The sequence below is a fragment of the Nuphar pumila genome, chromosome 10, assembly GCF_984573655.1.
Source record: "Nuphar pumila chromosome 10, dmNupPumi1.hap1.1, whole genome shotgun sequence".
In the NCBI taxonomy this organism is placed as follows: Eukaryota; Viridiplantae; Streptophyta; class Magnoliopsida; order Nymphaeales; family Nymphaeaceae; genus Nuphar; species Nuphar pumila.
The window spans coordinates 99,123,775-99,149,954 of NC_143258.1; the positions used below are offsets into that span (position 1 = coordinate 99,123,775).

The following is a 26,180-nucleotide window of genomic DNA, read 5'->3' on the forward strand; positions in this document are numbered from 1 at the left end:
AAGCCCAGCCTACTGCAATCAGCTGGGCAGATTCACAAACTGGTAAGCCCAGCCGACTGCAATCAGATGGGCAGTATTCAAAAAAAAAATAATATATATATATATATATATATATATCCCATGTTAGATGCTTAGATTCATACATGTAAAAAGTCCAGATTTATACATGTCCCATATGCTGATTTTTTTTACATGTTAAATATTCAGAATTTCACATGTTACATGTTCAGAATTTTATAAGTTAAATATTCAGATTTATACAAGTTAAATGTGCAGATTTTTACATTCTAAATGCTCAGATTTATACCAGTTAAGTGATCAGATTTTTACATGTTAAATGCTCAGAATTATAGATGTTGAATATTCATATTGGATGTTCAGATTTAGGCATGTTGAATGCTCAGATTTACACATGGAACGTTCAGATTTATGTATTTTTGCCCATGTTCCAGATTATGTATTTCTAAGTACGATTGGACTGTTATGCATGCCTTAAGTACGATTGGACTGTTATGCATGCCTTCATGTGATTATTATGCATGTTTTTATGTAATTGTTAGGAATATTCTTATGTACTACCATGCATGTTCTTATGTGGTTCAAAAGTCTTGAAATCTCACTAAGAGTACGTGCCTTAGTGTAGAAAAGGGGCAGCACATACACGCAAAAAATAACATGAGATTGCCATTGGAGTACCAGTGCTGTCCCGGTAGCCATGTGTCATAGCCCGAGTGTCTGATTTAACAAAAGTAATTAATGTTTTCATGATCATGAGATTTAACACAATAATGGCACAGATGTGCATATTATGAATACTTTAATTTTTAAGTTGCTTACTGTTGCATCATCAATAATCATGTACATGCTTGAATGATATGCATGAGACAAAATATGAGAACAAAATGTGTGTTCCAAGCATGTGTTCATATGCATATAAAATTGCTATACATGTACATTCGTAATGTGTGAGAATGTATGTGCATTTATGAGCATGTTGAATGATTGCATAAATTACATGTTCACTGTGGTTTTTGCATGTGATGCATGAATGGTCGAAATGTGCACCATTGTAGGCCACGTGGGCCGCGAGCAGGTGTTGTTCTAAGTTTTATTTAATGCATTGCAAAATCCATAAAATTTATTGGTTTTCTAAATTAATTACACTGTTAAATATTGTAACGGGCCAAGGTCCCATGTTGTGTTTTGCATGTTGATTTGCAAAACGAGTCTTGTATGAATAATCTTTCTTTTGATAAAAAGACACAATAAACAAAACAGTGTAATTAATGTTTCTTCATGGATGTCCCTTCTACAGTATGGGAATCCTAGATGACGGTTTTGGAGAATCGTGAGGATACTAAAACTTCGTGTGCGATTGTGCCCATGAACCTGATATAGTGGTTCACCTCCCGGCCACGGTTTTAGGAAGTTTTCACCACTTTGCCTGAGGGTGGTATGTAGACACAACTGTTGTTATTAGTATACCAAGAAAGTGACATTAGTGGATGCTGATTTCCTTGGTGTCCCGACATTAGATTTTGATTTCTAATGTTCCGATGGATGGTGTTGATTTTTTATATAGGTCGAGTGTCAAGTGTGGAACCTAGTAATAAAATACAAATTGTGTGTTAAGTTACAACTGAAAACTTGTCTTGAACTTCGGGAATTGTTGTGCCCGTTTTAAGTATCCGCGAGTTTTAATAAAAAGTGAAACTAAACATGTGTACATTTAATAGGGACATGCATACAAAAGAAAACTTTGATAATAAGTTAATAAGTTACTCATGCATATGCACTGATATCATGCATATTAACTGTTCTGCATTAGTTCATGCATCCTTTCCTGTTTTTTTACATGTGGTATATTGTTGTTGCATGATAATTGTTCTTAAATGCATGAATGGTTATCTGGATTATGGAATTATAGTAGTTATGATCCTCTAGAAATATTACATGAATTTGATTTATGCTTTTCTTTCTTATTTGAATCGTTAGAGGAATTCGTACGCAGGATCTATGATTCTGACCATGTACTCTTTATGTTTTTCACAGCTTCTGAAGCCCAATGATGAGACCGACTACCATAGGGAGTCTGGGAGTCTACGAGACCTGCGTGACGGCTTTGACATTTTTCTTTGGGACAGTGTGGCTCTATTTTTATTGATATTTATTTGATTCATATTCTTAAACTTGAGTTATTGATGAATAAAGTTATTTTAGTTAGTTGATGGTTAATGTAAGATTCCTTATGGTTTGGTTTGTGTTATGTCTGTGAGGCCCCGGATCTCTGGGTATGGTTTCCGCAATTGATTTAAAAAAAAATATTTCACTTTTCAATGGGGATGAGTTGGGGTCATTACAGTATCATATCATATTGGCAAGAAGCCATCCTCGATTGAAACCATTGAAATTACAGTTTTGAATACATTCTTCTTTGCATGTTGGCGAGCCACTCATCTTGCAATGACCTCATGTTACCCAAGTATTCAACAAAGCCTGTTGGGAGTCCTCCTAGGTTATTAAAATAATTAGCAAATAAAGTTACCTTCGTTCCTACCATCAGAGATGCACCTGAGTTGATCTGAATCTCAATAGGGCTTAAAACTAGTGGTGTCAATGGGTAGGGTTTGGACCCAGGTGGAACCAGACCCATACCTAATTTGAGATGATGGTACCAGGTCCAGACCCACCATAAGAGAAACCATACCCTGATCCTATAAGGATTACATGAACCAGACCTGAACCATACCCGGTAAAATAATATATATACTTTTTTTACATTAAAAATTTGTGGATATTAGTCAGAACTCGATTCAGGCCTGGGTCTGGTATAAAATTTCACAAACCATACCCGGCTCCATATATTAATCGGACCCTTCGGGTTCAACCCGCATTCTAATCGGGCCTTCTTATTTATCACCAAACCCTGACCATATAGGGTCTGGTATGGGTTAAACTCGACCCATTGATATAATGAAACAACAAGTGCACAAATACAATGTCACAAAGTGGCTACAAAGGTGCACACACAAGTACGAAAGCCTCTAATGGGCCAAATACAAGGAGCCACTAAGGGATAACACGCAATCTCTCAAAAAGAGATCAAGAACACAAGTAAAATAATGTCTTTAGAAGCAATACAAGGGAGGGAGTGCCTTTATATAGGCACTCCCATGTTGTTGCCGTTGGGGCTGGCCCAACAGCTAGTTGGACCAGCCTTTTACAACAGTCAACAAAATAAAAAATAAATAAATAAATAAAAAGAAAGTAAAAGATAAAAGTTGTCAGTCCCTAGTGGACTGACACCTATTACAAGCCAAAATGACTGAAATACCCCTGATGAGTATTTCAGTTTACATACACACTAAAATATATATAATGAAATAACGAAAAATACAAAACAATTCCACTAAGGGCTTACAAGATCACAATCACAAAAGTGCATAAGCACAAACAAATGCCACTAAAGGCTTACAAAATCATAATCACAATGTGTACAAGCACAAGTCCACTATGGGATAATACAATAGCCAACAAGGGGCAACACAAGCACTAAGTGCAAATAAAACATTAAAAAACTAAATAGAAAAACACAAAACATAAAAAATATTCATCTTTATTGAGCATAAATGCTTAAGATAAGTATTACATAACATGGGGACAAGAGGTCCCTTATATACACAAAGGAAGAGCCAAAAGGGAGCTCTCGTAGAGTTGTTGGGAGCTCCCAACGGCTATAAATATAGCCATTGGGATGCTTTCAACAACTCTTAAGAGCAAAAGACCTTAAAATCCTTGGTCTTTGGGATAAAGACAACACAAAAATAAAAATAAAGAAAAAATTGTCCCTAGAGGATAGAACCTATTACAAAAATACCCCTAGAGGGTATTTACCTATTACAGTGACAAATAAAAAAATATATAATCTATATATACATTATATATATTACAATGATAAAAGAATATATATAATGTATATATATATATATATTATATATATATACATCTTAATACCCCCCTTCAAACTTGCGGTAAGTTATACCGAAAGTTTGAAAATAAATAAAAGAACCAATATGAAGAATCCAAGTCTTCAAGGAAAATCTCCATCTTTATGACATATTAGAGAATTTCGCAAATACAAGTCTTCAAATGGCTTCATTAGTAATTATCCCCAAATGCCTTCATCGACTTTCTCCATGATGCATTGAAGTTATTCCTTTCTCAATCCATCACATCTTTAAGAACATGTAGAGAAAGAATAAACCAAAAGGTTCCAAGTACACAAGAAAAATATCCTAACCCAATAGTTATAAAGTTTTAAAGACAATATATTTTTAAAACAAGTAGAATTTTCAAACAAAGTAGTAATAATTTTTAGAAACTTTAGATAATCATTAAAAAGGATAAAAGGAGTATTTCTCAAGGATCAATTTTTATGAAATCAAACCATAAACTCAAAAACAACATATTTTCCACGAAAACATAAGAAGATGTGATCACTAAAGGACATATAAATCATTAAAAAGAGATAAATAATATCCGAAGCATTTCAAATAACAATTCAAAAAGAGACCTCTAGAAAAAGAAAAGCTAATTAAATTCATGCATACAACAATGTGAACAAGATAATTAATATGAAACACACACATATATCCAACATGCAATTAAGTGATATTTAATGCACATGAAACAACAATAAAAAGATAACTATTTTTGTCAATAAAATGCATAAATTTAATGTAAATAATCAAGTAGCCTTCAATTACAAACCAAAGTGTCCAATATCTAGTGGACAACACACAAGTGTTTATTTAAGGAACAAAAAAGTCACAAAAGGGCACACAATATAAAGAATAAGATTTTTATTAAACATTACAAGTATGCAAAAATGCAAGTATGCAAACATTACAAGGATTCATGTGGAAGACCCAAAATGAATTTCTTTTTTGGTTCATATCGCTGACCCCAATTGTTTTGGGATGAAGGCGTAGTTGTTGTTGTTGTTGTATTACAAGTATGCAAAAATGCTTAAATTTTTTATCCATAAACATCTTCCATAGAAGGAAAAATAAGTAGTAGAAGTTTAGAAATTTCAAGGAGAGATTTTAAAAACCCAACATAACAAAGAGAATGATATTTGAAAATCAACACCAATTTGCAAAAAATATGAAGAGATTTAAATTCTCACAAATATCAAGAAGTGATATTTTGCAAACTTCAACAATAGTTTGACCATCACAATCAATTACCTTACTAGGCCTCCAAACCTAGAAAATCACACAAAAGTATGATTAAACATCTCTTGTCTATATATAATGACACTCAAAACAAGTGTATCAACAACTAGAGCAAGAGTATAACAAGAATGTAACTAATAGGCTAAAAACACACACCAAGGTATAAATAAACATCTCTTATCTACATATAATAACACTCAAAATGAGTGTATCAACGACTAGATCAAGAGTATAACCAATGCGTGCACATAACTCACCATATTGAAACACATCTTTTGTCTACATATAATGACACTTAAAACAAGTGTATCAAAGACTAAAACAAGAGTATAATAAGAATGTCACTAATGGGCCAAAAATACACACGAAGGTGTAAATAAACATCTTTTGTCTACATATAATGACACTTAAATAAAAAGCATACTAAGAGGAAACACATAAGGTAAGAGAGCTTGTAATTAAAACAAGCTAATGTCACCAAGAATATCAATCTTTAACAATCTTTCGAAACACCATGATTTCAAAAATAGATAATCATCAAAGATACACATAATTATAAGCATCCATAATAAAGACAATAGCCAAAACAAATGAGTGATTCAACACACTCACACAATTAGAGATCGCATAACTGCCAATTAGAGCCTTAGAGCCAAACTATAAGTTGTCAATCTAAACTGACATAAAACAAGGTGCACACAACTCACCCTTACAAACATCTCTAATTTAATAATAATAAGGCCAAGAAAAATGATACGTCATATAAAAACATGTGATGGACAACACAAATGTCACAAGAGGGCAATAAATACTCACAAAAATCAATTTTCAAATAAGTGAGTGCATATATAAGAACCGATTAAAAAAAAACAAAGTTTTAAATCAAATCCAAATAACGATAGATGAAAATTTTTGAATGAATATAGTGCAATCATATGCATAACAAGATGACAATTGATGCAATCATATGCAATATCAATATAAGCAAACTATATAGAGACAATCAATGCCATATAAGATTAAAGAGGGTTAAAACATATATAGATTCTCAAAGAATCATATAGAAAATCAAGTACATATACAAGTACAACTAACCATGGATACTCATAAAGAGATCAAGAAACACATATATATGCAATAATCTAAATAACTTAAGGCCGCATATCTTATACAAAAGATATGCATAGGAACATATTTAAGCATATATGCAAGCGATAGTTTAAGGCACTAAGGGCACAATATAAAAATTTATATTTTATAAATAACAAGTATGCAATGAATTAAGAGTCTTTTAATCAGGAATATACATGTCCACCAAAGATCTAAGTGAACAAGTACGTCCATCAATAATGGACAAGTACCAAAGTGAACTATTAGGGAAACACATATAACACCTATAAAGAGCAAATATAAAAAAGTTTTTCATGATCCTCAACTTAATTGTTTATTAAAAACTAAGTATACAACACAATATTTAAATCCCATGCAAAACATGCCATGAGACTAATAAAGTAACATAATCATAAGCACCACAAAAAGGATCAATGAGAGAAACACCTAATATCATAACTATTGTCCCACAAAAGGACCGTAAAGACATTTGTTAAACTGAATGACTTCCCATAAGAAATTATGCTCAATACCTTATGCACGAATAAACAATCTTCTTTATCATGTAAGGCAATCATCAGTGCATAAGGATCAAATATCTGTGAAAGTATCTTCAACAAGATACTAAGATCAAGACCTTAATATTCTTGATAACAAATACGTACACACATGCACAATAAGAACACATGGAACACTTGTGCACAAAAGCACAAATCAATCTCACAAATGCACTAAAAGAATAAAGACTTTATTAAATGCTTGGGCTTTGACCCAAAGCCATGAAAATACACAAGGGGAGAGCCCCTTTAAATAGAGGAAGTGAAGGCCTTGGAGGGGCTCCACTTCTAGTCGTTGGAGCCCCACCAACGGTCACAAATGTGACCGTTAGAAGGTGCCCAACGACTAGATGGTGGGCCCCTCCAAGCTACACACTACCTTTTACAAACAAGAATAAAAGAAAATAAAAAAGAAAAAAAAATTACAAAACATATTAAAAAAAGAATATGTTGTAAAAAAACTAAACTACCCCTACGGCTAATCAATAGGAAAATATATATATTTTATATATATAATAAGTAGATACATATACATATATATAATATATGTATATGTATTACCTTATATATATAAAATATATATATTAGATTACATGGTTGATTACATAATTTAACACCCCCCCTCAAACTTAGGGCAGGATGACCGAGAGTTTGCTAAGGAGGAAGTTGAAGCGCAGAACACACAAAGCTTTAGTGAAGAAATCTGCCAACTGATATTCTGACGAGACATATGGAAGGTCAATGACTCCTTTGAGATACGCCTCACGAACATAGTGACAATCCATCTCTATGTGTTTAGTCCGTTCATGAAAAGTGTGATTTTTCGCAATATAAATTATACTTTTGTTGTCAGAGCACAACTTGGCGGGCCCTTCTATTGTGATCCCCATGTCTTCTAGCAATTGATAAATCCATACAATTTCCATGGTAGTGGTCGCCATGGCACGATATTCGGCTTCAGTCAAGGATAGAGAAACTTTTTGTTGCTTCTTACATCTCCATGAAATCAGTGAGTCTCCTAAGAACACACAAAAACCAATGGTGTAGTGACGGTTATTTGGGTCATCTCCCCAATCAGAGTTAGTATAAACAATTAATTTTAAATCAGAAGAAGATAACATAAAAACTCCCTTATTTAGAGTACCCTTTATGTATCTTACGACTCGCAAGATGGCACTCATGTAGACTGATGTTGGTGCATGCTGAAACTGGCTTGCAGTATGGACTGCATGAGAGATATTTGGTCTGGTAGTACTCAGATACATCAATGATCCTACAAGTTGTCTGTAGAGAGTAGGATCCGAAAGAGGAACATCATCATCAATCTTCATTTTAGCTCCTACTATAACAGGAGTTTCAGAAACCTTTTCATCTGTAATACCTGACCTGTCAATGATCTCAGAAGCAAGCTTAGTTTGAGATAAGAAATACCCTCTATGAGAGTATGCTACTTCAATACCCAAAAAACAAGTTAGAAAAACCCAAATCAGACATTTCAAATTTATCTTTCAAAATTGATTTTATACTCTTAAATCACTATCAGTGATGAACATATCATCCACATACAACAGTAAGATCACAATCCCTGCATTGGATTTTCTAGCAAACAAAGCAGCGTCAGTAAAACAGGAAGAAAAGTCATTTTCTATCATTACAAAATTAAACCTATCATACAAGCCTTGGGGGCTTGTTTTAAACCATAAAGTGCTTTTCGAAGACGAAACACTTTCCCTTTGGGAGTCTCCATTCCTGGTGGAGCATCCATATAAACTTCTTCATTTAGATCTCTATTTAGAAAGACATTTTTAACATCCATTTGATAGATGTTTCACTTGTTGATTGAGGCAACAGTTATAAGACATCAGACAATGACCATTCGAGCTACAGGAGCAAAGGTTTCCTTATAGTCAATCACATATTCTTGACTATATCCCTTTGCAACCAATCAAGCTTTATATCTCTCAAGAGATCCATCACTCTCAGTCTTAACCTTAAATACTCATCTACACTCTATTGTTTTCTTACCTTTATGAAGGTCTTAAAATTCCCACGTTTTGGCTCTTCTCAGAGCTCAGTGTTCATTTTCCATTGCTACTATCCATTCAAGGCACTTGCGTGCTTCCTCAAAGTTTCTAGGTTCTATGTAAGAGTGAATGGCACTAAGACAGAGTCTATGTTTAGGTGAAAAAGAGTCATATGAGATGAACCTAGAGGGAGCTTTTCTACTTCTTTCGGTTCTACGAAGGTTCTCCTCACTTTGAGGAACAATCCTACTAGCATGATCATATCTTTCAAGAGCACTTCTAAAGGTGTTTCTATCTCTATGAATATAGGTGATGGGATCTTTAGGTGGTCCTTCATCAATATGTTGATGAGATGGGGAGATCAGAGGAATGATTTCCTCGGTTTCAATATTACTTGAGTCATTCTAATTTGACCCATCATCACTAGTATCATCGTCTTTAGCTAGTAGATCAAATAGAAATGAATAATCTACATTTTCATCATGAGATTCAAGACTTTTGAAGCCACTAAGATTTTCCAAAAAACTCACATTTCTGAAAACATACAATTTGTCATTCTTAATATCATAACAACGAAAACCCTTTTGGGTTTCAGAATAACCAAGAAAGGCACAAGGAATGGGCTTTGGAGAAAGTTTGTCATTTTTATCAGTAAGGACAAAACATTTACATCAAAAAACCCTTAACCTGCTATAATCAGGTTCTTTTTTGTATAATTTTTCAAATGGGGAAATCTTATTTAAATTTTTTTATGGAAGTCTATTTATGAGATAGACTGAAGTAAGAACTGTCTTAGCCCATAATTTCTTTGGAATATTTTGCGAAATGAGCAAGGTTCTAGTTGTTTCAATGATATGCCTATGCTTTCGTTCAGCTAACCCATTTTGTTGAGGAGTTTTTAGACAAGTTTTTTTATGAAGAATACCAAAACGTTCAAGATAACTCTTGAATTCGTTTGAAAGGTATTCACCTCCAGAGTCAGACCTAAGAATTTTTAAACTTCCATTGAATTGATTTAAAACCATCATATGAAAAGTTTTAAATGTTGAAAAAACTTCATGTTTATGTTTAAGAAAGTATATTCAACAAAACCTAGTGTAATCGTCCACAAAAATTACATAATATGAGAATCCTCCTTTAGATATCACAAGAGTCGGACCTCATACATCGGAATGAACAATTTCAAAGGGTTTTGTCGTAAACATGGTCTTTGAGTAAAATATAGACTTTTCATCTTCCCAATAATACATTCATTACATAAAAAATCTCTTTTACAAAGATGTTTAATAAAAGGCAAGTAAGAGATTTTAACAATGTTGTGATGTCCCAATCTCTTATGCCATACATGAATATCTTTGTTTTGAACAACATTACAAAATTGATTCTTGGGAACTTGGAGAAAATCAACGTAGTAAAGGTTTCCTCTCCTAGAGCCTTCTCCAATCAACCTCCCGGACCGACAATCTTGTATCCAACATTTATTAGACGAGAATTTTATATCACAACCATGGTCCGAGAGTTAAGACACCGAAAGTAAATTTAAATTTAAATTTAATTTTGGTATAAGACAAATTTTTGGAACAAAGAAATCTTGTTTTTCAAAATTGCCTATTCCTTTAATTTCAAGAGGTGTTCCATCAGCCGTTGAGACAAAAGATGGAAGAGTATTTTTAGAAAAATCGGAAAGAGAACAAGCACTTGGGGTCATGTGAAAAGATGCACCGGAGTCTAAAAGCCAAGATGTCTTACCGAGAGGAGAATAAGTTGTCACAGCGGCTCCGAAAATGCCTCCCTTGAGAAGAGGTTGTAAAGCTTCCACTATTTGTTGAAGAGAAAGATACCCATTTGATGATGATGGTCGTTCCTCCGGTTGGAATGTCATAGCCATCGCAATTAATTTTTTCCATTTAGGGCAAATGGGTTTGATATGCCCCGGTTCTTTACAAAAATGACAATTTAATTTGCTATAGTCTCTTTTTTCATATCGATTGTTTCCTCCTTGACCTTGATTCTTGAAGTGAGGAGGTTTGTAGGCCTTCACATTATTCCCCGGTCTTGACACGACATTTACCCCTTCACAATCTTCTTGAGTAGAAAGAGGTAGCAAGAATGCTAGGATTACTCTTACTAATCCTCATACGGGTTTCCTCACCACTTAACTTAGTGATTACATCTTCAATTGAGGGAAATGTGAAGGCAGAGAGAAGGGAGGACCGAATTTGTTCAAATTCGAGTCAGTCCATTTAGAAAATTGAAGAACTGATCTTCTTCTAGTGGTTTGTGTCTTAATTCAATCGCTTCTCCACTCCATTTTGGTTCAAGCATAGCTAGCTTGTCTCAAATAGAAGATAATTCGGCAAAGTATTCCCGAATAATCATCTCATTTTATTGGAGGGTCGCTGCCCTTTTTTGGAGATAGTACTTGTGTGACAAATCTCTTGAAGTATATATTTTCTCAAGATATAACCAAGCTTCGGAAGCTTTTTTGAACTTAATGATGTTGGCGTTTATCTTGGTTTTAACGGATGAAAAAATCCAAGACAAGAACTTGAAGTTTTTCATCTCCCATTCATCAAGCTTTTTTGAATACTCTTCAAGAGCCCTTTATCTTTCTTCCCCTTCAAGGATCTTAATATCCCCCTTTTCAACGATTGCAATTTTTTGTTCGGGTTCGGGTTCCCGTATCGAACCTTGAACATACCCCCAAAGCCCCTTTCCTTTAATATGGGCCTCCATATTACCGACTCAAACATGATAATTTGAACCATTAAGTTTAAACTCAAGGGTTCGCCCATTAGAGAGGATAAAAGTTGAAAAATAACATGTACCTCAAAAGATTTTCAAGTATTTCTTGAAAAAAGAGGCTTCTAAAAAATTGCCCGAAGAAGATGATCCACTTCAAACTCCAATAGCTTTGAAGGCACATTTTTCGAGGCAATCAAAAAAGAAGAAATGCACGATCCTCCTTCTTCAACGAAGCTCTGATACCATGTGAAAGTATTTTCAACAAGATACTAAGATCAAGACCTTAATATTCTTGATAACAAATACGTACACACATGCACAATAAGAACACTTGGAACACTTGTGCACAAAAGCACAAATCAATCTCACAAATGCACTTAAAGAATAAAGGCTTTATTGAATGCTTGGGCTTTGACCCAAAGCCATGAAAATACACAAGGGGAGAACCCCTTTAAATAGAGGAAGTGGAGGCCTTGGAGGGGCTCCACTTTTAGTCGTTGGAGCCCCTCCAATGGTCACAAATGTGACCGTTGGAAGGGGCCCAACGACTAGATGGTGGGCCCCTCCAAGGTACACACTACCTTTTACAAAAAAAGAAAAAGAAAAAAGAAAAATAATTACAAAACATATTAAAAAAAGAATATGTTGTAAAAAGACTAAACTACCCCTATGGCTAATCAATAGGAAAATATATATTTTATATATATGATAAGTAGATACATATACATATATATAATATATGTATATGTATTACCTTATATATATAAAATATATATATATTAGATTACATGGTTGATTACATAATTTAACAATATCAATATAAAAATTATTTATTCATAAGCTGGATCATAATTTTTAACACTTCATATGCTATTTTTAATACACCAAGAGTAAAGAGAAAAATCAAACACAAGTTTAAACAAAATTTCATAAGATCATACTTATGAAATACACACAACACCATTATTTTAAAATATCTCAAATTCTTTTAAAATATATGACAATTTTTCAAAAAATAACAAAACAAAGTTCAATAATAAATATGAACATGATTTGATATTTATAATCATGACTTGTTCAAATAAAGCATATAAATGCCCACAATACATGCTCAAGCATACAAGATTGTATACATATATATCAAATAAAGCAAGTTTTGAAAAATTAAGATTCAAACATGATTTCAAAAAACATACATATATCTAATTTCACAAGATTAAACAAATAAACCTTATAAAAACAAGTTTAATGATAATTAAAAAAATATTTACAGTTTTTTTAATAAAAAAACAAACATATATATATTTTTAAAGACAAAGAAAATAAGTGCTTCCACATGCATAATGCATGAAATAGATTACACAAAAAATACTTAAAGATATAAGATACATACCAGGTCTAGATTTTCCTTGAATCCAAGTCACACAACGCTAATGAATCTTTCATGAAGCACAAACTCGAACCAAAGAATCCCAAGACCCAAAAAAGGCAAAATGTCAAGAAGAATTTCCAAGCTCTGATACAGAAGCATTACATAACATTTGGACAAGAGGTCCCTTATATACACAAAGGAAGAGCCAAAAGGGAGCTCCCAACGGCTAAGGTCCCTTATATACACAAAGGAAGAGCCAAAAGGGAGCTCCCAATGGCTATAAATATAGCCGTTGGGATGCTTCCAACGACTCTTAAGAGCAAAAGACCTTAATAGCCTTGGCCCTTGGGATAAAAACAACACAAAAGTAAAAAAAAATGTCCCTAGAGGACAAAATCTATTATACAAGGAAAAGACTAAAATACCCCTAGAGGGTATTTACCTATTATAGTGATATATATATATATATAATATATATATATATATATATATATATATATATATATATATATATATATATATATATATATTACAATGATAAAAGAATATATGTAATGTATGTATACATTATATATACATTATATACATACATCTTATCAATATCTTCAAAATATATATATATATATATACACACAAAATACTTTTTAACACCTCACCTCAAACTTACGGTGTGATCACCGAAAGTTTGTCAAGAAGAAAATAAAATTGAGGTAACAGAAGCGCCTTAGTAAAGAAGTCTGCTAGTTGATACTCGGAAGTAACATAAGGTAGAGTGATGGTGTGCCTCATAAATTCTTCACACACATAGTGGCAATCCATTTCGATATGCTTGGTTCTTTCATGAAATGTATGGTTGTCAGCTATGTATATTGCACTCTTATTATCACAACACAGTCTGGAAGGTGTCTGAAGATAAACGCTCATGTCTTCAAATAATCTTTGCAACCAAACGGTCTTTGATGTTATTATAGTCATTGCACGGTACTCGACTTCAGTGTATGATAAAGATACTTTTTATTATTTTTTGCACTTCCACGACACCAGAGAATCACCTACAAAAACACAAAAACACAAAAACCAATAGTTGAGCGTCAATCATTTGGATCTCCTCTTCAATCTAAGTCGAGATAAGCAATCAACTCAAAAGAGGGGAAGGAGGATAACAAAAGACCTCTAGAGGTAGAGGTTTGTAAATATCTATCAATTCTCGTCACAACACTCATGTGAATTATGGTGAGAGAATGTTGGAATTGGCTAGCAGTATGAACTTCATGTGCAATATCAGGCCTAATAATAGTTAGATAAGTCAGTGCGCCAATCATTTGGTGATATAGAGTAGGATCATCCAGATGTGTTCCATCATCAATCTTTATCTTGGCATTAATAACTTCAAGTGTGTCCATCATTTTTTCATCAGTAATACCTGACCTGTCAATAATATCATTAGCAAACTTCGTTTGAGAAAGCAAGCAACCTCAATTCCAAGAAAAAATCTAAGATTAGTCATTTTAAAATATTTTTAAGGATACATTTAATAAACTTTACTCTCTGTTTGTCTTCACTTATAATGACCATATCATCAACATAAAGAAGTATAACAATCCCTGCATCAGATTTCTTAGTAAACATAGCAGTATCAGTATAACAAGATTTAAAACCAAATTTTAGCATAACATAACTAAAGCGATCATACCAGACTTTAGATGTCATTTGGTATATAGGTTAACCTTTAATAGCATCAACAAAAATAAGGGTCCTAACTTAAGTCATCTTGGCTGTTGGTGTAAATGTCTCATCATAGTCTATAGTGTGACCTTATTTCTTTCTAGGGTCTCGTCACTCTTAGTTTTGACTTTATATATCCATCTACAACTTATAGTTTTCTTACCTTTAGGCAAATAAGATACTTCCCAAGTCAGAGATTTTTTTAGTACTCTTAATTCTTAATTCATAGCTTTTACCTATTCAGGATATTCTTTTGCTTCTTTATATGTGGTAGATTCAAAATAGGCCAAAATTTTAGCTGGACACAACCTATATTGTAGTGAAAAGGATTCATATGAGACAAATCTATTAGGGATCTAGAAGTCCTATCTGATCTTTAGACTCCTTTGAATTGTTGATTTTCTAAGGTAGAGTACCTTTCTAAAGCATTTGGTTGACTATCATTGTCATGTCTTCTATATTGAATTATACTAGGTCCTCCAGTTTCAATGTTTTCACCATCCTATTTTGATTGAGGCTCTTTATCTCTATCATTCTCATACGAAGAATCACCCTTACTTTAAGGCAATAATTCAAGTAAAGGAAAAACTCCAAGTCTTTCTGAGGCACATGTTGAAAAAAACTTTCATTTTCTAGAAAATGAACATTTCTGGATATATATAGTGTCATTTATGAAATCAAAACATATAAACCCTTTCTGAGTTTCTCCATATCCAAAGAAAGCACACAGTATGGCTTTAGGAGAGAGTTTATCATTTTAATCTGTGAGAACAAAGCACTTGCATCCAAAAGGTCTTAATCTAAGATAATCGGAATAAATTTTGAAAAGTTTTTCATAAGGAGAGATGTTTTGAAGTTTAGATGACGAAAGTCGATTGATGAAGAATTCCATTATTTTCAAAATATGTTTTGAAATCATTTGACAAACTCTCCCCCAGAGTTGGAGTGGAAGATAGAAATTTTTGTTTCAAATTAGTTTTTGATAAATTTATGGTATTTTTTAAAGTTCTCAAAAACCTCATTTTTGTGCCTAAGTATATCCATGAGTATCTTATATGTGTTAAAATATATATGGATCTCACATATATATATATCATGTATTTATGATATATATTTATACATATGTATTTCATAATATATGTATATGATGTATACTTTTTATATATTTCCTTTTGTAATGCCCACTAGGGGTAATTTAGTCTTTTGGTTCACATGTAAATAGGCATTCCACTAGGGTTATTTTTCTAATCCTTTATTTTTTGTTTTTTATTTATTAGTTTAAGGGGTAATAAAGGGGCCTCCCAAAAGAGCTCTTGGGACCCTCCCCAATGGTCATAAAAGTGACCGTTGAGGAGCTCCCAACGTCTTTTTTGGGAGCTCCCTTTAGTCCCCAAAAGTGTGTATAAATAGGGGACTTCTCCCCTACTTTTCTTAATGTTTTTTTCAAGCATTTTACCAATACATCTGTTTTTATTTTAAGCTCTCTCTCTCTCTTCTCATTTGTAAGTGTGTTTGGTGTTTGCCCTTTGTGGCATTAGAGACAACTTGCTTATGTGTTTGTGCCTTCTTGTAGTCACTTTTTGACATTATTCTTCACACTTGTATTTCATTATAATATAATCATCAACAAATATTACATAATATGATAAACCACCTTTAGATAAAATAAGAGAAGGTCCCCATACATCCGAGTGCACTAATTCAAATTGTTTAGAAGAAAATAAGGTTTTTTTTTAAAAGGAAAGAGCCTTCATTTTGCCAATAATACAATCCTCACAATAGAATTTTTATTACAAAATTTGCTTAAATGGGGTACATGAGATAATTTTAAGAAACTAGGATGTCCCAATCTTTGATGCCATAAAGCTAAATTGACATTTTGAATATTATAACAAAAATTGCTTTATAGAAAGAGAAAATGATCCATGTAGTAAATGTCTCATTCTCTATATTTTTTCCCAATCTACTTTTCGGACTGGAGATCCTGCACAGAACACATTTTGGATGAGGAGACACTACACCCATGGTCAGTAATTTGTGAAACAGAAAAAGAAATTAAATTTAGTTTGGGGACAAGTCTAACTTTTGGAATAGAAAATTTTGAAGTACTTTAAAAAATTTCAATGTTTTTTATGCTAAGAGAGGATCTATCGACGGTAAAAATATTTTTTTGTATTGAATTAGTATAGCACTTGAAAAATAAAGAAGAATGTGGAGTCATATGAAATGAGACTCCAAAATCTAAAAGTCATGAAACCTTAGGGGGAGGTGATGATGAAGAGACCGCGACACCGAAAAGAGAGGAGTTTTTTATTAGTGGATGAAGGGCCTCTATGATTTGAGAGAACATGGTTTCAATAGATTTTGATTCTTCATTGATTTCATTTCTTTCTTTGTGAGACACTTTCATATATGCCATTTTTTTTGTCTTTTCTTCTTTTGAACTTGGGGCAAAATGGCCTAATATGACCTGGTTCTCCACAATTATGAAAGTCAATATACTTTTTTTTTTGTTATCATATATAAGCTTCTCTTGTTAAGGCTTTAAAAAATGTGGTGATTTATAAACATTTGTATTGGCACCTGGTCTTAAGATGGCCAAACACATTATCCTTTATCTTCTTAGATTTGGACATAGATTTAAGTCTTGTCTCCTCCATGCATACTTGAGTCAAGACTTCATGTAAGGGAAGTGTTTTTTCCTATGAATAATATTGACTTAAACTTGTTCAAATTCGGGTTTAAGTCCTCTAAAAAATTCGAACAATTATCCCTCGTGCTTGTATTTCTTCTATTCTTGATCATCATTTGGAGTCTCCCATATAGGCTCAAGTTTAGCCAATTGATACCAAAATCTTTTGAGTGTACTATAGTATTCTCTCACGGTCTTATCACCTTGTTTTCAATTATGTACTTTGTCTTTGAGATCCCATTTGTGTGCCACATCTTTTTGGGTATATATTTGTCTAACATATTTCCAAGTCTCATTGTCTCTTTCAAATCAAGAATATTGGAGCAAGGCTCGTCATGCATACTACCCCATAAAGAGGAAAAGAACCTTGGCATGACCTACTTCCCACTCTTTATAGTTTTTTTTGTAATCAAGCATAACCTTTTCTCTTTTAATCCCCTTAAGGCTTTCTTCTTTGGATTCATAATCGGTTCCAACAACCAATTTTGTGAGAATTGGTTGTGGTTCCAAAGTGGATCCATCAACAAAATACTACAAATCTTTACCCATGAGGATTCTTTTCACCGCCGCGGCCTATAAGTTGTAGTTTTCCTCATCAAATTTGATTGGAACGACCATTATAATTTCTTTATCGGTCATAGTGGAGGAAAAAAAAGAGATAAGAAAGAGAAGAAAGAAGAGAAGAAAACAAGAAAAAGGTGTTGAATAAGTTTGATGGTGCGCTTCCGAAGGCGACGAGCTAACGAACCAATGCTCTACCAATCCCGCGATCCTCCTCTTTGCGTACAAGCTTTTACCCAAGAACACTGAAGCCTCTAATACCATGTAATGAAACATCAAGTGCACAAATACAATGCCACAAAGTGGCTAAAACACACACACACACACACACACACACACACACACACACACACACACGCGTACAAAAGCCTCTAATGGGCCAAATACAAGGAGCCACTAAAGGCTAACACACAATCTCTCAAAAAGAGATCAAGAACACAAGTAAAATAATAATGTCTTTATTCAAATATGCTTGGCAACAACCATGAAGCAATACAAGGGACCATGGCCCAATCACTAAATTTCTAGCCGTTGGGGCTGGTCCAACAGCTAGTTGGACCAGCCTTTTAGAACAATCAACAAAATAAATAAATAAATAAATAATAAAAAGAAAGTAAAAGACAAAAGTCATCAGTCCCTAGTGGACTGACACCTATTACAAGCCAAAATGACTGAAATACCCCTGATGGGTATTTCAGTTTACATACACAGTAAAAGATATATATATATATATATATATATTCAAAAAATATATATATACAATACATATACACAGTAACACAATACATTTTAACAATTGACACCCCTACTTAAAACCGATCTGGTCTGAGCATCCTACCCCACCCACATGCAGTAGGAAATAGTGAATTAGTCCTCAGCTTCTACTGTAGTATACATGTTATACCAGCCATATGGCCATATGTATACATGGTTTTAGCGTGTGAGTATTTATTTCCTTCCCAGTGCACGTACTGATCCCTGCTGGTAAATTGGTACTATATCTGCTAATACATGAAGGCTGATTTTTCATGTTCTTCCAATTCCAGACAAGGTGCTAGTAAATTTCCACTGAAACTATTAGCAACCAGTGTTTATTATTGTACTGCTCCAGATTCTTTTCATTTGTCACCATATGCAAGAATTGTTTAGATGAAACATTAGCTGCCACATTGTTAAGGTTACAGACTGTAAATCTATATCTGTGCCATATTTTGTCAGGAACTATCATGACTATATCAAAAGACCGTGTGAAACCATCTCCTCAACCAGACAGTTGGAAGTTAAATGAGATCTTTGCTACAGGCATTGTCATAGGAACTTACCTTGCACTGATAACTGTGCTCTTTTACTGGGTTATTACAAGTACCACTTTCTTTCAGGTATATTCATTGCAAGGAGTGCATTGAATAACTGATTTTTCTTGGAGAAGATTTACCCTTTCTGTCATGTTCTTGTTTAAGTGTTTATTTTTATTACTGCATATTTTTGCAGTCTCATTTCCATGTGAGGTCTCTACAAGATAACACCGAAGAGATTTCAGCTGCCATATATCTACAAGTTAGCATTATCAGCCAGGCTCTCATCTTTGTAACCCGTAGTCGAGGTTGGTCATTTATGGAGAGGCCAGGGATTCTCTTAATGTGTGCATTTGTGGTGGCTCAACTGGTAATTTTTCAAATTCTAACTCTCATAGTCCATGTTGGTTTCCCATTTTAATTCCTAGCCCAGAGTTTTATTCTCAACATAAAATCTTTTATTGGCACCATCATATTCGCACTTCATCTATCCTATGCAATGTATTTCAAGTTATTCTCCTACTGATATTTTTTTCATTTCAAATTAAGGACATGTACTTGCCATTTTCATATCTAATATCAAATTGTGAGATCAATACCAGATGCATCCATATGATTAACTATAACCAAGTTAGTTGAATATGCCAAGCATAGTTTCGATCCCAGTAGCAGATGTACACCACCCTGGGTCCTTCATTGCCTGAAATGTAAGTTAGTCATGGAACAACTGCAGTCAAGTGGTTTCAGAAAAGCCGATGCAGCAAGCTGCATCCTTTAACTAAGGGGGCTTTTCCTTGTGACATATCCCAACTGATGTGTCCTTTTGTAGTTAGCAGGACACCAAGATTGTCGAGTATTTCAAGCATGGTTTCAGGTCCAATTGTGAGCAATGTGCACAACCATGGTCCTTCACTGCCTGGATCCTAAGTGAGACATGTTAAATGCAGCTAAATGGCTGCAGAAAATGTAACGCTCCCAAAATCTCATAGTTGTAACTTTTTAGGAAAATTTTGAAAGCCTTGTAATCATTCATTTGTCAGAGTTTAACATAGCAGTTCAACAGAAAATGGTGTTCAAAATAATAACTCAACAGACCTTGGGCGTATTACGAGTGAACCTTTTTTCATTACACAATGGATTTGTAATTACGTACATTCATTGAAACCAAATAGATTCAAAACGAGGTTTTAAAGTTTATACGAAAAATGAAACTTCAAATAAACCCTTATACCAAATTACAAAAGATGTCCTCAGGAGTGAAACGTCAGGGAAAAAGTCTGATCTTGATATCATCATGTCATCGTGCTATCGCTTATGACCTAAACATCACCTATACCCATGAAACAGAGTCAGGTTGATGAAAATCTAGTAGGTGCATAGATATAACAATTCAGAATAAGACTAACACATGCGTAGTTTAATTTGTGATATAACAATTCAGAATAAGACTAACACATGCGTAGTTCAGAATAAGTAAAAATGAGCATGATAACATTGTTTCGATATTAGTTGTCCTGAGGATACACAAAGGAGAGAACGTAGAAGCAACTGAAATTGCCCGGGGGTTTGTTATGTTATGTATTTTGATACCCCAGACAACTAGCTTAATCCATTCTTAAGAGGATGGTCAGTGATCGAGAGAGAATTTTTCAGAGGCATTCGTGGCAAGGGATGCATCCAACTTCTGCAGAAGCCCATGTGAACTACCACCTAGGATAATTTTTGGTAGCCCCGTTCCTTAGCTCTGATGACTGACGACACCGAGTCATTTGCTCGAGAAGTGTAGTTGTTAACAACCTATTCATCCAAGTTTTTGTATCATCCCATCATCTCTCTTGACGGAACCAAGAGACGAATGAGTACGTCAGATTTTATTTTAACCGACGACCCATTCTACATGCTTTGGTCTTTCAAACCAAAATCGAGCATCTTACCTGTGAAGGCGATTATCACAATTTATGTGATTTTTCTTTTTATCAGTATGCATTTGCATGCCACGAGATTACCATAAACCTCTCATTCAATCATCGTAGTACTAACATGTTGCGCAAGTCTGATAGTACCTCTATGATGAAAGGGGTATCGGTTTCTCAGAAAGAAACCTCAACTTTATTGTGTTATGAAAAAAATGATGTAACTATTTTAGTTTAATTCGACATGCTCTGGTCTTTCAAACCAATTCGAGCATCTTGCCTGTAAAGGTGATCATCACTATTTATGTGATTTTTCTTTTTAACATTTCGCAATTGCACGTTACGAGGTCACCATGAACCTCTCATCCATTTATCGTAGTACCCATATGCCGCGCATGTCTGATGGTACCGCTACGATAAAAAAAAGGTATTGGTTTCTTAGAAAAAAAACTCAACTTATCGTGCTCTTGATCGAAGAGATCTGAGTCATTTTCGGATATCAAACAAAAGACCGTACGTACCTCTTAGGGCTACGCAGGTTTGAGAGAAAGACTTGGTTGCGAATGAGCAACCGTCAGGTATTCATTCATTTTTGCTATTCGAAATCACGCATATTCAAATACTGAAATCTCGTAAGAAATCTCTTTTTCTTTAAAGCTTTGGCGAACATGCTCGAATCCGCGCATTGAAGAGTACGCAAAACTGTGTACCTTACAAGGTTGTATATATGTATGTATAATACATATATCACAAAGCGCAGGCCTGTGCACATTACAGCGCGACGGCAATGTATAGAGCAAGACTCGATATGCGAAACCACACATCGAGTTAAATAAATTACGTAAGTAATGTACGAGGTACAAAACCATACTTTGGCTAAATAAATGTGTAAGCAGTACACGAGGTATAAAATCGTACCTTGGTTAAACAAATGCGTAAACAGTGCATGAGGTACAAAACCATATCTCAGCTAAATAAATGCATAAGCAGTGCACGAGGTACGAAATCATACCTCGACTAAATAAATGCGTAAGCAGTAACCTGTGCACGTAACAGCATGATGGCAAGGCAAATGACATAAAGTAAGACTCGATGAGCAAAACCACACATCAAGTTAAATAAATTGTACAAGTAATGCATGTGGTACGAAACTGCACCTTGGCTAAATAAATGCGTAAACAGTAGCCTGTGCACGTAACAACGCGACGACAAAGTAAATGACATAAAGGTAAATGGACAAAGATTCACAAAACTTTGTCCTTAATATATATATATATATATATATATATATATATATATATATATATATATATATATATATATATATATATATATATATATATATATATATATATATATATATAATTGTCCTGCCATTGTCTTGTATGCAACTTTCTCATACCTCGGAGATTGTCAGATTCGCTGACAATTCCAAGCATAGGTTATAAATAGCTTGTGTCCTGATGCACGTATCAAGTCCGTTGCGCCGATGGAGTGCGTTAAAAGTACTCGTCGTACTACGAAAATAAGAACAAGAGAATTCCTTTTTAAAATTAAACATTTGTGCTAGGTTTGTGTCGCAGGATCGAACCTGACCCTGAATCGAGCCGACTGGCTGAGACGGGTCCCAAATCAGGGTGAGCTGAGTTGGGACTCAAGGTTAGCCGGGTTCAGCTCGGCTGAACCCGACAGGCAGGGAGGGGCCGAGTTGGGCAGGCCACAGCCGAGCTAGACTCTGTTGGACCCCAAACCGAGCCGGGCTCGGTTTCGATCGCCTGAGGAGGGACTAAAACAGGCAAGGGGAAGGGGGTGGGCTCGGCTGCCAGGCCAAGCCTGGCCCCTCCCTGGATGGGACCGAGCTTAGGCTCGGTCTTCTAGAAACCAGGGACCAGGCTGGGCTCGGTCTGGCTGCTGAGCCCGGCCCTGTCACTGAACGGGACCGAGCTTAGGCTCGGTCGTGCTGAATGTTGAACGGGCTGGGCTCGGTTCAAACCGAGCCTGGCTGGAGGAGGCAGGGGGCGACGGCCCCGCCTGCTGGCCGAAAAAGGAGGAGGCAAGGGCGTCGCCCCTGCCTGCTGTCCGGAAAAGGGGAGAAGGCAGGGGGGCACCCCTGCCTATTGGCCGGAAGAAGAGGAGGCAGGGGCATCACCCCTGCCTGCTGGTCGGAAAAGAAGGGAAGGCAGAGGGCAGGGCCCTTGCCTTCTGGCTGAAAAAGGGAAGAGGGAGGGGCATCGCCCCTGCCTGCTAACCGGAAAAGAAGGGAAGGCAGGAGGCGGCACCCCTGCCTTCTGGCCGAAAAAGGGAAGAGGCAGGGGCGTCGCCCCCCGCCTGTTGGCCGGAAAACAAGAGGCGACGGCAGGAGGGGCAGCGCCCTCCTGCCGTCTAAACCAGCCCTCCTGCCGTCTAAACCAGAGAGAGAGGAGAACGTGTGCCTGTGGGGTCACGCGGCTCCGACGGGGGTTGGAGATTCCGGCGAGTGCAAGGGGAAAACTCAGGGGGGGAAGAGGGAAGACCGGGAGAAGAGGGGGGGTTTGCGCAGGGGAGGAGTCAGGCGAGGGGTGGAAGGAGAGAGATGAGTGCAGGGGGAGGTGAGAGGGAAATCGGGGAGAGAGAGGGAGAGCGCAGGGGTTTATCCTTTTTTCGTAAAAGGGTAACCCCCCTGCAGGGTTTAAATAGAAAACACGGGGGGGCGGGGTTGGACCCGAATTCGGGTTGGATCCGGTCGGATCCAACCTGGATCCAAAACGTTTTTTTTTTAAAACACGATTGTTACAAAAAAGCTGATGCATCAAGTTACAATCTTAACTAAGAGGGCATTTCCCCTATGACAGACCCCATGAGTTGTGATAGGATGGGGCTGGGAGGGTAGGGTTTTAATTATATAGTTATATTTATATAATGATAGGGTGCTCCCGATGCACCTACACCACCTAGTAGAAACCATGGGTGTAGGTTACATCTTCTCAATGAAACCTGATAGATGTTCGTACCATGGATCCTATCTGACATGGGTACTCTACCAAACTGCCATACCCATTTGCACCAGATTAGTACTTGGGTACTTCAAATGAATCATTTGTATCCCAGACTTGCCCGACCCATTTTATCCATTTTGTGATTTAGTCAACATGCAGTCAATGCTCAACGAAAAGAATCAAATGTTAACCATATACATTTTGATTATTGATTGTTATTTAATTATATCTTTCTGACATATTTTAAACCTTTACTTTGTAGTTAACGGTCTATAACTCCATATGTAGAACAACAACAACAACAACAACAACTACGCCTTCATCCCAAAACAATTGGGGTCAGCGATATGAACCAAAAAAGAAATTCATTTTGGGTCTTCCACATGAATCCTTTTCCTCCAATCATTTCTATCCAACGCCATGTCCTCGGTGAGGTTCAAAGCATTCATATCCTTTCCTATCATCTCCATCCAAGTCTTCCTAGGCCTACCCCGACCTCTTTTAACTAATATATTTTCCCATTTCTCCAACCTTCTAACTGGAGCATCATTAGGCCTTCGCCGAATATGTCCAAACCACCGTAAACGATTCTCTCGCATCTTATTTTCAATGGGTGCAACACCTACCTTCTTACGTATCTCTTCGTTCCGAATCTTATCTTTTATTGTATTTCCACACATCCATCTAAGCATCCGCATCTCAGCTACACTCATTTTTTGAATATGATGTCTCTTGGCAGCCCAACATTCCGTACCATATAGTAAAGCGGGTCTAATAGTCGTCCTATAAAACTTTCCCTTCAACCGCAATGGCATTCTACGATCGCACAGCACTCCAGTAGCACTTTTCCATTTCATCCACCCAACCTTTATCCTATGATTTACATCTCCATCAATTTCTCCATACTTTTGAATGATGGATCCCAAATATTTGAAATAATCATTCACCGGTATATCTTGCTCACCAAGCTTCACTACACTCCCATCACTACTTCGTTGCTTACTAAACCGACATTCCATATATTCAGTCTTACTCTTACTCAACTTAAAACCTCTAGCTTCCAATGTCTGTCTCCATAATTCTAACTTAGCATTAACCCCAGCTCTAGACTCATCAATCAAAACAATATCATCAGCAAACAACATACACCACGGTACATTTTCTTGAATTGATCTCGTAAGCTCATCCATCACTATCGCAAATAGGAAAGGGCTTAAAGCAGATCCTTGATGTAACCCAACCGTTATCAGAAAATTGGTTGACACCCCTCCACAAGTGCGGACATTGGTTACTACTCCTTCGTACATATCTTTAATTATACTAATGTACTTGAGAGAAACACCTTTCTTCATCATTGTCCACCAGAGAACGTCCCTAGGTACTCTATCGTATGCCTTCTCTAAATCAATAAAAACCATATGCAAATCTTTGTTCCTCTCTCTATATCTTTCAATAAGTTGTCTAAGAAGATGTATAGCTTCCATAGTTGATCTTCCAGGCATAAAACCAAATTGATTCTTCGATATCATGACAACCTTCCTCAACCTAGACTCAATCACCCTCTCCCAAAGTTTCATAGTATGACTCATGAGTTTTATACCACGATAGTTTGTGCAATCTTGTATATCACCCTTATTCTTATATAAAGGCACCAAAGTACTCTTCCTCCACTCATTAGGCATCTTATTTGTTCGCCAAATCAAGTTAAAAAGATTTGTCAACCATTCTAAACCTTTCTCTCCCAAGCATTTCCAAGCCTCGATAGGTATACCATCTGGGCCAACTGCCCTTCTTGATTTCATTTTCTTCAAAGCCTCTGCAATTTCTTTCTTTTGAATCTTGCGCATGAAGTCACGATTTATCTCATGAAAAGGAATGGAGAAGTCTCCAAGATCTTGAGCATGACTATCATTAAATAGCTTATCAAAATAATCTTTCCATCTCTCCTTAATCTCCTCATCTTTGACTAAAATC

General features: G+C 35.6%; 1 protein-coding gene across 1 annotated transcript in view; it reads left to right on the plus strand.

Annotated features, from left to right (window-relative positions):
• The window catches only part of LOC149827545 (ATPase 10, plasma membrane-type-like), a 54,530-nt gene that overhangs the window by 26,012 nt on the left and 2,338 nt on the right, over positions 1-26,180 (plus strand). Inside the window, exons 18-19 of the mRNA XM_090019456.1 lie at positions 19,242-19,402; positions 19,515-19,688. Coding sequence (XP_089875582.1) covers positions 19,242-19,402; positions 19,515-19,688 — 335 coding nt within the window. The remainder of the gene's footprint in view (positions 1-19,241; positions 19,403-19,514; positions 19,689-26,180) is intronic.